General features: G+C 53.3%; 1 protein-coding gene across 7 annotated transcripts in view; it reads right to left on the minus strand.

Annotated features, from left to right (window-relative positions):
* Window positions 1–339: 339 nt before the first annotated feature.
* The window catches only part of Ube3b (ubiquitin protein ligase E3B), a 50,676-nt gene continuing 37,035 nt past the window's right edge, over window positions 340–13,980 (minus strand). For 6 of the 7 annotated variants that reach the window (XM_005340110.5, XM_013365107.4, XM_040289356.2 and 3 more), the window contains 9 exons: window positions 13,653–13,829; window positions 13,443–13,553; window positions 11,123–11,260; window positions 10,805–10,870; window positions 9,382–9,440; window positions 6,884–7,066; window positions 6,379–6,490; window positions 3,360–3,452; window positions 340–2,351 (listed from right to left, as the gene is read on the minus strand). In XM_005340110.5, coding sequence (XP_005340167.1) covers window positions 2,160–2,351; window positions 3,360–3,452; window positions 6,379–6,490; window positions 6,884–7,066; window positions 9,382–9,440; window positions 10,805–10,870; window positions 11,123–11,260; window positions 13,443–13,553; window positions 13,653–13,829 — 1,131 coding nt within the window. In that variant the 3' untranslated portion in view covers window positions 340–2,159. The remainder of the gene's footprint in view (window positions 2,352–3,359; window positions 3,453–6,378; window positions 6,491–6,883; window positions 7,067–9,381; window positions 9,441–10,804; window positions 10,871–11,122; window positions 11,261–13,442; window positions 13,554–13,652; window positions 13,830–13,980) is intronic. The other variant, XM_040289357.2, reaches the window with a different exon arrangement.

The raw sequence follows: 13,980 nt of genomic DNA on the forward strand, positions 1-13,980 counted from the left end.
AGCTCCCAGGAGTGGCTGCCAAATCTCAGCCCGCCTGCACCTGAGGTGTCTGGACTTTTTTTCAACAAGCATTTCAGCTTTTGTAAGTTTCTGTCACTGCAAGGACACACACCCAGTCCAGGGTGATGGTGGCCTTTGGGAAGGAGGCAGAGGAACAGGCCCTGAGGGTGCTCCTCTGCACGGGTCACCTCCGCTAGCAGAACTGGAGGTAGGCAGGACAAGGGGCCAACGCTCCTACCAGGCGTCTTCCCGTCATGTGGGATGTCTGTGCTTCCAGGGCCCAGAGACCCTCTTGAGCCAACCAGGCACCCAGCTAGATAAAAAGCACAACAGGCATCATGTGCTCAAGTACAAATTTAATAAAGCCTCTGACATGACTTAATAAGTTACCTACAAAAACAAAAACCCACAACATTTTAGAGCCATCAAGAGCCATCAAGGTGCCAGTGACACCAGCTATAAAAGTAGACTCAGTGTTTTAGATAGTGCAATGTCCCAGCTGCTGAGAAGGAACGTTTAAGTGGAACCATCAAGTACCCTCCTCGTCACACAAACAGGTGAAGTTGACATTGGTGCTTTTGGACCACTCTTCAAGCCCCCACTCTGGTTCTCAGTGCAAACAAGATGGGCCCCGTCTCCCTGGGCAGGCAACACACCACCCAGCACCTCCACACACAGGGCACAGCTCCGAAGGCATCAGGTCCACAGGAACAGAGATCACCAACTAGTCTTAAGCCATGATGACAACTTTGTGTCTTAAAATTCCTCACCACCTTTTCACCAAAGTGAAGCACACACCGTCCCCCAGAAGCCCGTCTCCCAGCAGCCCGGGGCTCCTGCAGGCCTGAAGCAGCACCTGCGGAAGCCCTCGGGGCGGGCAGGCACCGGGAGAAGGCCACGCCTGCTTTGCTACCAATGTGTAGGATGGCGCTGAGCGGGTGGGCACTAAACCAGCGCCTGGAGCAGAGGGCCCGGGTGCTCCTGGCTTCTACTCTGGGTTCAACTGGGTGGTGGGGACGCAAGAGGAACGTGAGGAGGTGGGAGGGTGGGTGGCTGTCACCACAGACCACTCCCAGGGCCTCGGCCTCAATTCCCTGGATCTGGAGAAAGTTCTCGGGATAAAGGGGAGAGGCAGGCAGAGGAGCACAGCAGCCGGAAGAGGAAATGAAGTAAGAAAATGAAGTGGAAACAGAAAGGAAACAGAGAAGTCCACACAGAGGCGGTGAAGAGGTGAGTGATGTCCTCGCCTCCCGAGCCCTCAGTGCACAGTCCTCCCTGCCGAGGACGAGGGGCGGCAGGACCCAGATGCTCAGGAACAAAGCCACTGCCCCTGCAGATGGAAGGAGTCCCTCAGGCCAGGGTGTGCTTCCTCATTAGGTAACAAGTGGGCCGGGAAGCAGGGAAGAAGCCATGGACCTCTGGGCCAAGGCCATGTGACAGCCATGGGTGCCGGAACGAAGCAGCCCTCAGGGCCAGTGGGCTCTCTCCCAAGCTAGGATGCCAGGTGAATGCATAGGATAGGAGCCCGCCAGCGAGGCTCCCTGACGGCGGCCTGCTGAGGACTCCGGGAAGGCTGCGCGGGCGTGTGGCTTCAGCTGGGAGTTGAGAGCACCTGGACTCCCGGTGCTCTGGGCCTCCTGGGGCAGCAGCTGGGCCCAGGCGCCTGGGCAGAGACTCTGTGGGGTGCATAGAGGCTTGGCAAGGCCTTACCTGAGTAGGGTTCCCAGAAAGGAAGGAGAGGATCTCCTGTGTAGGGGCGTCGTGTGCTCAGACCCATGAAACCACTCCAGACTCAGTTCCTGGGGCTGCTCCACACGCAGCTCACTCAGAGGGTTAAGAGGGGAAAGACTCCAAAGAGACCCAACTATCAAAAAGGAGCCCCTTTGCAATCGCCAGGCCTGGGCCTCAGGCCCCTGGAAAGTAGGAAAGAGGACCCAGGTAGGCAGAATCGGGAGGTTTATTCTCCACACCCTCTTCTCCTTGGCATCGCCGAGAGCGCTGGTAGCATCGCCCTGTGCGTCTAGAGTTCTTGAGGCCACAGGGGAGCCTCATGGCTATAGAGGGTTTGGGGGCTGATGTCACCTGGTGTGTTGCTCCTGTTCCCAGGGCGTGCTGCCTCCAGGAGCCTGAGAGGGCAGGCGGGCAGGGCCGGGTGGGAGCTAGGAAAGCTCAAAGCCCGTGTTCATGCTGATGGCGTAGCGCAGCTTCTCCCGGAGGACGCTCTTCTTGCTGTAGTTGGGCAGCTTGAGCAGGTTGAAGCAGGTGGAGGAGGTGGGCAGGCGGCCCCCGGGCTCCCGCTTGCGGATAGTGAAGAAGCCCCGAAGGACACTGCCCAGGGTGTCTCCAGTGTCCTGTAAGCACACACCATAGTCCTGGGTCGAGAGGCACCTGGCAGGGCCCATAGCAGGGAGGGGACCTGGGCTGTCCCTGAGTACTGGGGTAGAAATGGGTGCTGTCCTCTGGGCAGGAAAACACTGCCCTAGGTCAAGCCCCAAACTCAGGACAACCGAGTTGAGAGGCCGAGGATCCGGAGGCAGGCCCAGCCCCCAGGGCTCTAGGGGAATCCTTCTGAGTTAGCTCTCAGAAATGGGCCCTCTGCTGCCAGCCAATGACCACTTAGCCAATTCTCAAAGAGCAGAACACTGGACAATTACTCTAGGGAGCAGAACATTTCTGAATGCAGACTGACATCTCCTGCCTGGCCTCACCAGGACTGTGGCCCATGGCAGACGAGAACGTGCATCAGCTTTCCCTTACGTATGCAGGCTGAGGACTGCATCTGTCCTACATGAAGAGGGGATAGGTGCTCAGACTGTGCATGAGGAGAAGCGGCCACACCCAGAGGCCACGGGGCTTTTATGGAATGGAATCCCATTATACACACAGAGTAGGCAGACTCACGACACAGAGCAGCTGACCCCAGGCCACTCTTTTTCAACAGCAAAAGAAATGAGGCCACTTGCCCAGATACATATGGCCAGCAGGCAGAGGAGCCGGTGTGCTAGCCTGTATCTGTCCACGTCCTGAGCATCCGTCCTCACCTACACTGCCCCTCAGACATGGAGCCCTGGCCAGACCAGCAGCCACTAAAAACAGCACATCCCCACCTCCACCCAGGTGCCCATCATCAAGGAAGGGAGAGAAAGGATTTCCAGACGGTTGGGTCCCACCGCAGCCTAGGTCTGCGGGCACCCTCTGGCCCTCAGGCCATGAGACCTGTGAAACCTCACCAGCTCCCAGGAGCCCAGCCGTCACCTTGCTGACGTGCACAGCAGGGGAGGGCCCCACACAGCGAACACAGCAGACCAGGGGGAGGTCAGGGAGCAGCGCCCAGACCGCTCTTTCCCCTGTTGCGGTACCTGATCATCAGACACTTCTACGCAGCGGATGGAGAACGGGGGCTTGAGGTAGGCAAATCCCAGGAGTGGGGGTCTGGAGCAGCTGGTCACAAACTGCAAGAGAAGCTGGGGTCAGAGGGCACAGGAGCACCTGCTCCCAGTCACCTGGACACGTGCACCCTCTTGGTCACTGCATCACTGACCACTGTTGAACCAGGGGAGGGGTGACAGGGTGTTGCTCTCTGGGATGAAAGCACATGAAATCCTCCTCACTAGACAGCACTGGGAGGACGGGTGACTAAAGGGAGCTTAGGAACAGTGCCAACTCAGGAAACTGGTGTGACATCCCCAGGAGGCAGGGCTCAAAGAGGATTGTCACGCAGCCAGGAACAGAATGGTGACCGACACCCTTCCTTAGACCATACAATGGCAGCACTGAGAAGGGCCAGGCTGAAACTGATGGTGCTCCGTGGGTGCCCCCGAGTTGGGGCCTCAGAGCTGGAAACAGGGAGCCTGGTGTGAGTGGTACCAGTGCTTTACTCAATGGCACTCAATGGACACCCTCAGTGTCCTGCTGGGTTCTCAGCCACACGAGGAGACCGTGGGCTGCTCACCTGAATGCTCTGGCCTGCTGGCAGGCACAGTGATCTGAGTGGGGCTCCTGCGGTCCCCCTCCAAGACACTCATCTGCTCTTAGCACACTGGGAAGGACCATGGCTCTGGAGCCAGCAAGGCTGAGGAGCGGACAGGGTACCCAGCACTGGCTGTGAGCCCTGCGGAGGGCAGCCACACTTCCCTCCACAGCCCAGACTCCAGGCGTTCTCCAGACAGCAGCGCCTGTGTTAGAGCCCCAACCGTGCTGGCTCCTGTCTGGACAGATGCATCAGAACAACCTGGAAGTCCGTGAGGGAACTGGCCTCTCCTTAATTCAACAGTGACCAAAATGCTATTTTCTAGAGGATACAGGCATAGGCTACTTATGACACCAAGCCTGGCTCCAAAATTCAGTGGCCACTTTGGAGTTTGGGTCTTATAAATATGACCACTTAAACAATGTAATGCAGGGTTGTGAGATTCCTGAGATCATGCAAAGACAGTTTTATGTATGTCATACTTCAAATAGTTAAAGGTCTTGAATATATTTCTATTCTGTTTTATCTATAAAACTACCACAGCAGCTGCTGCTGCTCGTATGTGGACTGCATTACTGTGCTTTCCTGCTGTCTCCCCATGCTGCCCCAGGCATCCCAACACAACCTCATCCCCTCACTCCAGGGACACTGTGCTTCCAGAATGCAGGTGGTCCTGTGCTAAGGATAAGGGACACACAGCATCCGCACATCCAGCCAGGGGGGCTCAGCACTGCTGCCTGCTGCAAGCCGGGGCTGGCTGCCACAGGAAGGCCCTGGTATTCGGCTCTAACAACGTTAAAAGACACACAGTCAGCCGGGGGCGGTGGTGCACAAGTGTGATCCCTGTGACTCAGGAGGCTGGGGTATGAATTCAAGGCCAGCCTGGGCATCTTAGAAGTTGTTTCAAAATAAAATTTAAAAAAAGGGTGGGAGTATAGCTCATCGGTAAAACATGGCTGGTCTCAATTCCCAGTACAAAAAAAAAAAAAGAAGCAAAACGCAGTCCCATCATTGCAGAGTGCAAGTCCCATTTCCCCCACCTGGCTCTGCAGCCTGTGTGCAGTCCCTGTGAGGGAGGCTCACACGCAACCAGGAGCGCAGGTCTGGTGACAGGCTACTCAAATGCACACTCACGCCCACAGTGTGGGCCAGCAACTGCACAGCAAAGAGCCCCCGGCTGTCCTCTCCCCAGAAGAGGCAGGGCGTGAAGCCCCGCACACCAGAAGCCAAAGCATGGGAACGTGAGCCAAAGCTCCCAGAGTCAACTTCTGAAGTCATGTCCGCCTTCTGTCCTGAGTCCCTGAATGAGAATGAGTGGGTGGGAAGGTCTCGGCAGGAATGAACTTTCCCTGAAACGAACCGACCAAGGAGAAGGAAAACCAGCAGCCATTTGAGTTGGTGGCGACAGTGGCACAAGCCTCACCAATGGGGCCACACAAGACTGTCTGAGAGGGGCTGGGGTTGTGGAACACTTGCCTAATATGTGTGAGGCACTGGGTTCAATTCTCAGCACCACGTATAAACAAATAAATAAATAAAGGTCCATCAATAACTAATAAAAATATTAAAAACTAAAGACTGACTGAGACCCAAATGCCTAGAGGAAAATATTTCAAGGCACTTAATTTACTGCCAGAGTCTGGCAAGGTGTTCACAGTATGCTGCCAGACAGAAACATAGGAAGCTAAACAATGACTCCGTTTTCATAAAAACATACATACATAACACAGAACAAGTCTGTGTGCCACCCAGTGTTCTAAGGCACCTACACTCAGCGGATGTCAGTTACCAAAACACAGTGCGGTGGGCCTGGAGGGAACACTGTGAGCATTCACAACGTTCACAGGCACCAGAGCAGGGAACTGGCCAAGGTCAGTCCCTCTGTTTGCAAAATATATACTGATACCAGACTGAGGAGAGTGTTCCCTGGGGACTCCGAGTGTGTTGCATGTACATGTTTCACTACTGAGAAGAAGGGGACAAAGAGGTCGTCCTGGGGAGGCAGGAATGTAGACCATTTAAAATCCTACATTACTGGACTGTTCAGGACTGTAGGGCTTTTTAAACATCCCTTGTCCATCTTTCCTTAAGGTAATAATCGTCATTTACTTCTATACTAAAAGGAAAAAGGTAAAATGATGTCAGCGAGGCCAGCGCAGGTGAAGGGAAGAGGGAGCCCTGAGCCCAGAAGGTACATTGGTGGCCCGTGCAGGGACTGTTCCACAGGCCTCGACTCAAAACCCCTCTCTGGTTACTGCTTCGTAGGCTGCCTGGGGAAAGGAGGAGCTGGTGACATGAGGTCCTCCTAAAATCCCACCTGTTCCAGTATAAATTGGTATCAGCTGCCCTGGGTTTATGAGACTATCCATGCCCCCAGGAATAATAAAATACAGGTAATAATAAAGTACCTTCAAAAACATGGCTCTCTCCTCAGGTGTGAAATCAGAGGCCAGAATATCCCAGAGCCAGATGATGACCCTGTGACTTCCATGAAAGCCACCGTAGTACACCGTGTGCTTCCTGAAAACAACCAGAGAGGGCTCAGCAGCACCGTCAACACAGGAAGGCAGGGCAACGCAGGCGAGTGGCACAGCCGCACAGCAAGCCTCGGCAGAGTACAAGTTCACGCCTCGGTGACCCCAGCTCCCTGGAAGCTCGATGGGCACAGAGAAGCCCAGAAGCCCAGTGGAAGCCACCTGAGATCCCAGGACACCATGCTCCAGAGCTCCGGAAAGCCCAGTACGTGGGCAGACACGTGGGTGGGCTTTCCTCCAAAGCGAACCCGCAAGTGCAGGGAGGAGGTGGCAGTGTGGCAAGGGGCTCTGGAATTCTCTCCAAGAGGAACCCAGTGAAGGAACTGCTTGCCTTCTAGAAGGCCTAAGAATTTCAGCTTTCCCTTCCCACCACCCTTACTTTAAATCTTCCAGATCAATCTCTGCGTTGTCACCGGAGATGAGACGCTGCAGCTCAGGGGTAGAGAACATCCGGATCCACTCGGGTTTGATAATGGAACGGAAACCACTAATGAGGGCGGCTGTCTGGTTTTTGATTTGGGTGTGCATTCGAAAGTGTGCCATCAGATGGATGTAACTAATTCTGTTAACAAGGAACAGAAAAGAACGGGAATTAGAGGACATGGCAGGCTGTAATCAATGCACTCAAGGATGAGTCTGGTCATTTCTGAACCATCTTACAAAACACAAATAACACCAGAGCATTTCTCCAGACCAGTAACAGTGACAACCATGGTGACAGTTCTCCTGAACAGTACATTCTGTGCCACTCTGAGTGCACCCAAGGGCATGCTCCCATTCACTCACCCGGAGGCCCCTCCCACTACATTAGGAATTGAAGTGAGATTCTCACAGGTAAGAAGAGGGTCCTTTTGTACCAAAGGTACTTTTTGGACTTCTATTTAATCTCAGCCTCCTGGACACACCAAGTATGATATGATTAAGTCCTGCAACAAACCTTAAAGTAGAGAAAAACGGTTTCATGTTGAAACCTTAGTGCAAACTTGCTGATCCGGCCCAAGAGTCTAAAGTCATAAGAAGGCAGACCCGCAGGACACTTCCCACAGATGCAGTCAAGTTACACCTCAGTTCAACCTGGAAATCAGAGCAACTGCCCAGCTGAGGAGGTCTCACGGGTTGGCGTTTATGAACACCTGGTCTCATCCAGCACCGCAGGGGGTGATCTGAGCAGGCTGAATGTACTCCAACAAGCTGGCTGGCACCAGTGACTCAGGGCTTAAAGAACATGAATCCAGCCCAGCTATGACTCTCACAAATTTCAAGTAAGCATAGTTCAAATAAATTGGTTTTGCCCCATCATGCTCAGGTGTGAGACAATAACATTGAAAACATTCCTATTTTAAAAAATCTGGTAGCACACCTGAACATTCACACATTAAAATATGAGTCTTCCTAATCACTGCCACTCCTCCTGGGCAGTCTGTGAAGCAGGCTACTGATACTGTTTCAGTTTCTGCAGCTGGTGAGGGCGGAAGCATGGGAGACTTCAACACCCAGTAAGTGAGCAGGGGAAGTTTCTGGTCAGTCTGCAGGACTGACTTAGGCTTGCGGCTTAGAACACAGGAGTTGGTGAAATGAGTTTCACGTTAGGCTTCACAGCAAGGGAGGAGTCTCACTCCAACTCAGCCTGCACAGACCTACCTTCTTGGCCAGTGTCAGCATGCCACGTGTACACACAGCTCAAACCATTGTCCCTATGCTATGGCTCCCAGCAAAGGTGGCCCCCTGGGGGGCCACACCCCAACCCATACCATGTGACCATGGCTGTCACTGACAAGTCTTTCTTTTCAGCCAGACATTCTGGAAGCTGTTGTAGGCAGACATTTCTCAGATAGCCCTCTCAAGAAATGGTTACAGGTGGCGTGCAGGCAGGACCAGGACCCCCTGCTCTTGGTGACGCTCCAGTCTGGTCCAGTCTCCTCCCCAGGGAAGTCCCTTCAACCTGGGCTCTTGGTTCTTTCAAAGTTTTCAAACTGGTGCCCCGTGGCCAAGCGGCAAAGCTGGTGTATTTCAATCATGATGAATCAGGAATCTGTTCTGACTATTCTGACAGTTGAGATAAAAAATTCCCCAAACATACAGACTGACGGAAGCACCTAATCTGAGAGAACAGGATGCTTGGGAACACTGGGCTATAACAGCCATCCGATCCAGATGACTCACCAGGTGGGACTGAGCCCTCACCTGTCACTGAAGAGACTCATGCCCAGATTAACAGTTCAATCCCAGCTGAGATGGCACGAAGACTGACAAGAAGGCCGAAGTCTACTCCTCCTGGCAGGTCCCACTGTTTAATTAGGCAAGAACAGGGCTGGGTGGACGAGAGTGCACTGAGGGGTTTTGCTTCTAGGTACCCAAAGGCTTTGACATTTCTGACAGATTCCTAAAAAGCACGTTATCTGAGACAACAGCTGCGGGGCCTCAGCTCTCCCTTGGTTCCCCATGTCTAAGTACGTGTCTGCTGCATCTGAATTCATCACTGCGTCTTCTCAAGAACAGCATTTTCTACAACTGTCACAGGCTGTCATTCCAGTGTGAGCTGTCTCTCCAAGGTATCCCTGCCTCTGTGCATTCCAGGTTCAGGAGCGTGTGCCTCAGAACTCATCTGACTGCACCCAGGGTCACCATCACACTCCCACCAACGCCATGGCCTGGGTGCCTCTGACCTTAGAAGAGCTACCGCAAAAAATAAATCGTCAATTCTTATTTTGCAAATCGAATTTAATTCTGGCCTATGAACTGTAACCAGTAAATTCCATTATGATATTTATGGCCTCCTTCTACTTCAATCTATCTTAATAAATTCTCATGTAAGCCCAGAAAGCCAGAATGAAGTCTTTTCAAGTGGTGACCTTAAAATCTAATTGCTGTACTCACTTATTTTCATTTGTAACAGGAATGGTCTTCCCTCCAGGAATCAGTTCATGGCAAACAAGCTGGGGAGAAGATGGAGTAATTACTAGAGAGAATTCTAATGTGGAAGTAAAGCTGAAAGGGCCCGACACCAAAGTCCATAATAATGATGGAATTAAGATGGTATGTGTTTGGTAGCGATCATTTCTCACAAAACCTTCAGGCTAAACATCAACTGCACGGGCAATATAAAAGTGTTCTTCTCGTCTGATCTTTCAATATTTGCATGAAGGCTGCGGCATGTCACAGAAGAAAACCTGGTGGGCCCCGGCAGGATGTTAAATAAATGTTGGTAAACCATACTTGGGAATACTGTGCAGCTATTAAAAAATATGGGGAGTGTATATTTATTGAAAAGGGACAAACAGACGGTATGCCAGTATACATGGTGTGAAAAAATACTCATATATATGCCCACGGGAAAAAGTCCAGGGGGACACAGGCCTGCAGGGCCTCCAGGCTCTGAGTTCTAGGTGGTTCTTATCTTCGTGTTCATATTACAGTTGAATTTCTGGGTCATGTTTCACCTGTTTCCCACGGAGGGTTTTAGGGAACACCCTGACTGAAAGCCAGCTGGGAGAATCATTCTGTTAGACAGCAACTTCTTTCTTTCAAAGAAGAGTTCAGTGGCCAAGTGACTGTGGGGACTGGAGGCCCACACACAGAACCAGGGTTCTGGTCTCCTAGGCTCCTCAGACCCTTGCCCAGCAGCATGCTCAGGGCCTCTGCGGAGAGGGTGGGCGTGCAGGTTCCCACAGTCCAGTCAGGATTCATGTTTGGTAGACGATACTTTTGCAAGATAAGCAAAATATGGCTCAGGGACATGGAGTGACCTCTCTGAGATGACACAAGCCTCAAGTCCAAGAAGCCAGCTCTGCACTAACTAGCTCATGGTGTGTCTCCAGAGCAGCCCTCAGACCTTGTGCACAGAGAGCCTCACAGGTGTCTCCACTGGACACTACTGGAATGGGCAGAGGACACTTCAGAGACAAGCCAAAAGGAGCATCTGTGGCAGGAACAAGCCCACTGCCACAATTTCCTCTTCCTCTTGATGAATGCAAACAAGGACAGGGCTGCTCCTGGAGACACTTCTTTGGTGGCATCTCCCAGCTTCAGGCCATAAGGCTCCCTTTGCAATGGCCAGTCCTCAACGTGGAAAAGCAACATTAAGTGTGGGGACCTCCTCAAGGGATGAGCACACAAGGTCCACATGGAAGGAAAGGGGGAGCCTTCCCACCTGACCAGGTGGGAAAAGGCATGTGGGAGGGGACAAGAGAGCAGCTAATGGGCAGACCTTGGTTCCTGGATGTCTTTCTGAGGGAAACACAAGCTGGGCGGGTCTCAGCCATGAAGAGCAGGAAGAAGCCCAGTCAGGAAGGTAACCTACCTGACCCATGACGTCCTCATCATAGGATAGTGTCAGGCCCAGGTCAGCGATGTCCCCATCATAGCGCTAAGGGAACAGAGAAGGAGAGATGTCAGAGGCAAGGAGGCCTATACCTCTTGAAGAGTTCCAGGAGCCTTCCCTGAGGTGCTGCTAGGGCAACATTAACAACCAACTGGGAGCGAGGGCCACTCATCACCCCTTGAGACGGGGTGCCAGAAGAGGAAGTGGGGCCCCCAGCAGTTACAGGGAGAGACCATGACAACAGGGTGAGGCTGAGCCCTGGGGGCTTGGTTCAGTCACCAGCCATTCTGCACCAACCTTAATAGAGGTGAGGTTTTTATAGAACTCTGAGTCCAGAGAGGGAAGTTCATCCACGGAGCTGTAGAAGATGCTATGGTGGTGCCCGAGAAGCTGGCTCAGGAAGAAGGAGGCAAAGGGCACATCCACCACGATTCCCTGTGGGACAAGAGACATGAAACTTGTGACTTCACTATCCAGGATTCTGGCTCAATGACCAGACTACAGCATCTCTAGGTCCCACCTCAGTCTTCAACTGGAGAGCTATGCTTTTCCATCATTTAACAAACACAGCTGAGGGCCCCTGGGGACTTTGAGTGCAGGCTTTGAAGCCACATAGCGCAGGGATGAGATCCCAGCTCGGCCACGCCAGGCCAGTGTGTCGGCTTTCTCACTGTGAATGGGCTCAGAGTAAGTCTCTCAGTACAGGACTGAAGTATAGCCTCAACCTCTGCCGGGCTCTCTGCAGCTGCAGGGACAGAGCTGGGCTGTGGGCACAGGCAGAGGGCACAGAGACAGGCTCTCAGACGCCAGCAGGGAAGCTTCCAGGAAGAGGAGATTCTAAGTTAGGACTAGAGGAGCGCCAGGCCCTCGTGTGAGGCCACAGGCACCCGTGTGGGTTTATCTGGTCACAGCTCTGCCTGGGGAGAGGGCAGGCGAGCCACGAGGCCAGACAGGAAGGCCCTGTAAGCTCACTGCCATCTGTGTTTTATCTCTAAGGATCCAAGCAGGGAAGTGACAGGTTTGCACTTTACGTGGGAAATGGACTGGAGGAGGACAGGAGGCAGGGACACAGCTGGGCAGCCACTGTATAATGTCACAAGAAACATGTACAGACTGAACTCTGACAAAGGCTGAAAGGAATGGAGAGAGGCATGTGGACTGCAGAGATTCAGAAGGTAGGGTCACTCAGATTGTGACAATGACCTGATGAGATCTAACGGATCTCATCACTGCTGTGACTGCCAGAGGGAAGGGAGAAGGTGACAGAGGTGAGGTCTGGGACATGGGGAGGCTGCTCAGAAAAGGCAGAGGCCAAGCTTCTTGGCTAGCCTGGATTAGCTACAAGCAAAGTCATGGCATGTGTCCAGGTGGCCTCGAATGTCTGTTTTGAAGATGGGAAGCCACTGAGTAACTGCTCCCATTTTGCAGACAAGGAATAAGAGGCAAAGAAAACCCAGGCCACCCCCCAGCACAGGGCAGGAGGACTGGATAGTGTCTGCACAGGGACTCAGATGGCTGGGGTCTGGGGCCACAGAGGTGTTCAAGGAGAGAGGGGGAACAGAGGCACGGAGTCAAAGCAGTTTCCCCATGAGGCCTCCCTCCTGCAACTTGCCCAGCTGTCGAGGGTGGTGGTCTAGAGTCACGGGGGAGATGAGGCAGCTCGGGCAGCTCACGTCTTTGTGCCACACCAAGCTCCCCAGGGCCAGGGCTTGTGATGAAGCAAAAAAGACTGGCTGCTGCTGAATTATCCTCCCTCCTGGGGAGAAGGTCTCTCAAAGCCTAGAGAAAGCTGGAGAAAGTCCAGCCTCTTCCGGCTTGTTGTCAACAGATGGGGATCAGGAGTTGTGCGGGGGCCTCCCCTGAAGCCAGCAGAAGCCACCACGGCCCTTACCCCAGGGGCCTGAGCAGCAGAAACTCAGGATTCCTCTCAATGATAAAAGGGCCAGGGTAGGGTGCTGGCGCTGAAGGAGAGGAGGGCTTTACCCGTGCTAACTCACTACAGAGGGCCCCAATCCTGCGACCACAGGCACACCCAGCCTTCTCACTCAAGCCTGCAGGCCAACTCCAGGAGCCTTGGGTGGCTCTGCAGTACTTGCTCAAATCATAAAAGATTTAAAAGCTGGGCTGGAGGTATCGCTCGGCAGTAGGGAGTAATCACTAGCATGCAAGGTCCTGGGTTCTATCCCCAGCACCACAAAACCCAAACCAAAAAACTATCAAAGCCCATAAAATGCTGCTTTCCTACAACACAGACCAAGCTTCCCAGGGCAGTCAGGCTCGGCACATCACCCCTCACACCTCACACCTCAGGGAACGGAGCTGGCCTGGGACGAATTCTGCTCCTACCACCATCTGGACAAGGGCTTCTCAAGCCTCAGTTCTCTCATCCTTCAATAAAGAGGACGCAGAGCACAACACAGGGCTGCTGAGGATTCGAAGAGACAACACATGCAGAAACCCAGCATTTATGTCAACCCCCTGGTTCCTGCCCCTTTCCTGGAATCCGCCCTGATGACAGGCTGTTCCCATAGCTGGGATGACGACATGGATGTACGTGAGGCCCCCGTCCTCTCACACCTCGTTTCCCATGCTGCCTCCCGCTCCCTACTGTGCCTACCTCATACACAGCCTTCCCCAGCATCTTCCCCACGAACTCGAAGAGCTGCAGGTAATTCTCATGAATATAGGATGTGGGCGAGGGGTACAGCCTCTCATCCCCACTGGTGGTCTGTTAAGCAAAAGGACAGGGGGTGCAGAGGTCAGTGCCCTGTTCTCATTTCTTATCCCAGGTCTGGCTGCTGCCAACCCAACCCGCAGCACCAGCCACCTTGAACAGATTAAGTGCCGGGTCAAACACCCTCTTGATGATCTCTTCCAAGAACTCCTTGAAAACGCCATCCTGATCGATCCCAGCCTCGTCCACCCCGAGGTCATTGACGAACTTCACGCGGATCACACCCTTCATGGCGTGCTGGGAGAGCTGCCGGAGCTGCTCATAGCCATCCTGCCAAGACAGAATGGTGGCCCTTAGGAACCACGGCTTGCTGCACAGTTCAGGGCTCCTCCCCCCTGCAGGAAGCTTTCCCAGTGGAACTGCAGGACACGGGAAGAGCGGTCCTCACTGGCTTTTGAATGAGAGCCTGCTAAAAGGAAAG

Source organism: Ictidomys tridecemlineatus, chromosome 2 (genome assembly GCF_052094955.1).
Source record: "Ictidomys tridecemlineatus isolate mIctTri1 chromosome 2, mIctTri1.hap1, whole genome shotgun sequence".
NCBI lineage: Eukaryota > Metazoa > Chordata > Mammalia > Rodentia > Sciuridae > Ictidomys > Ictidomys tridecemlineatus.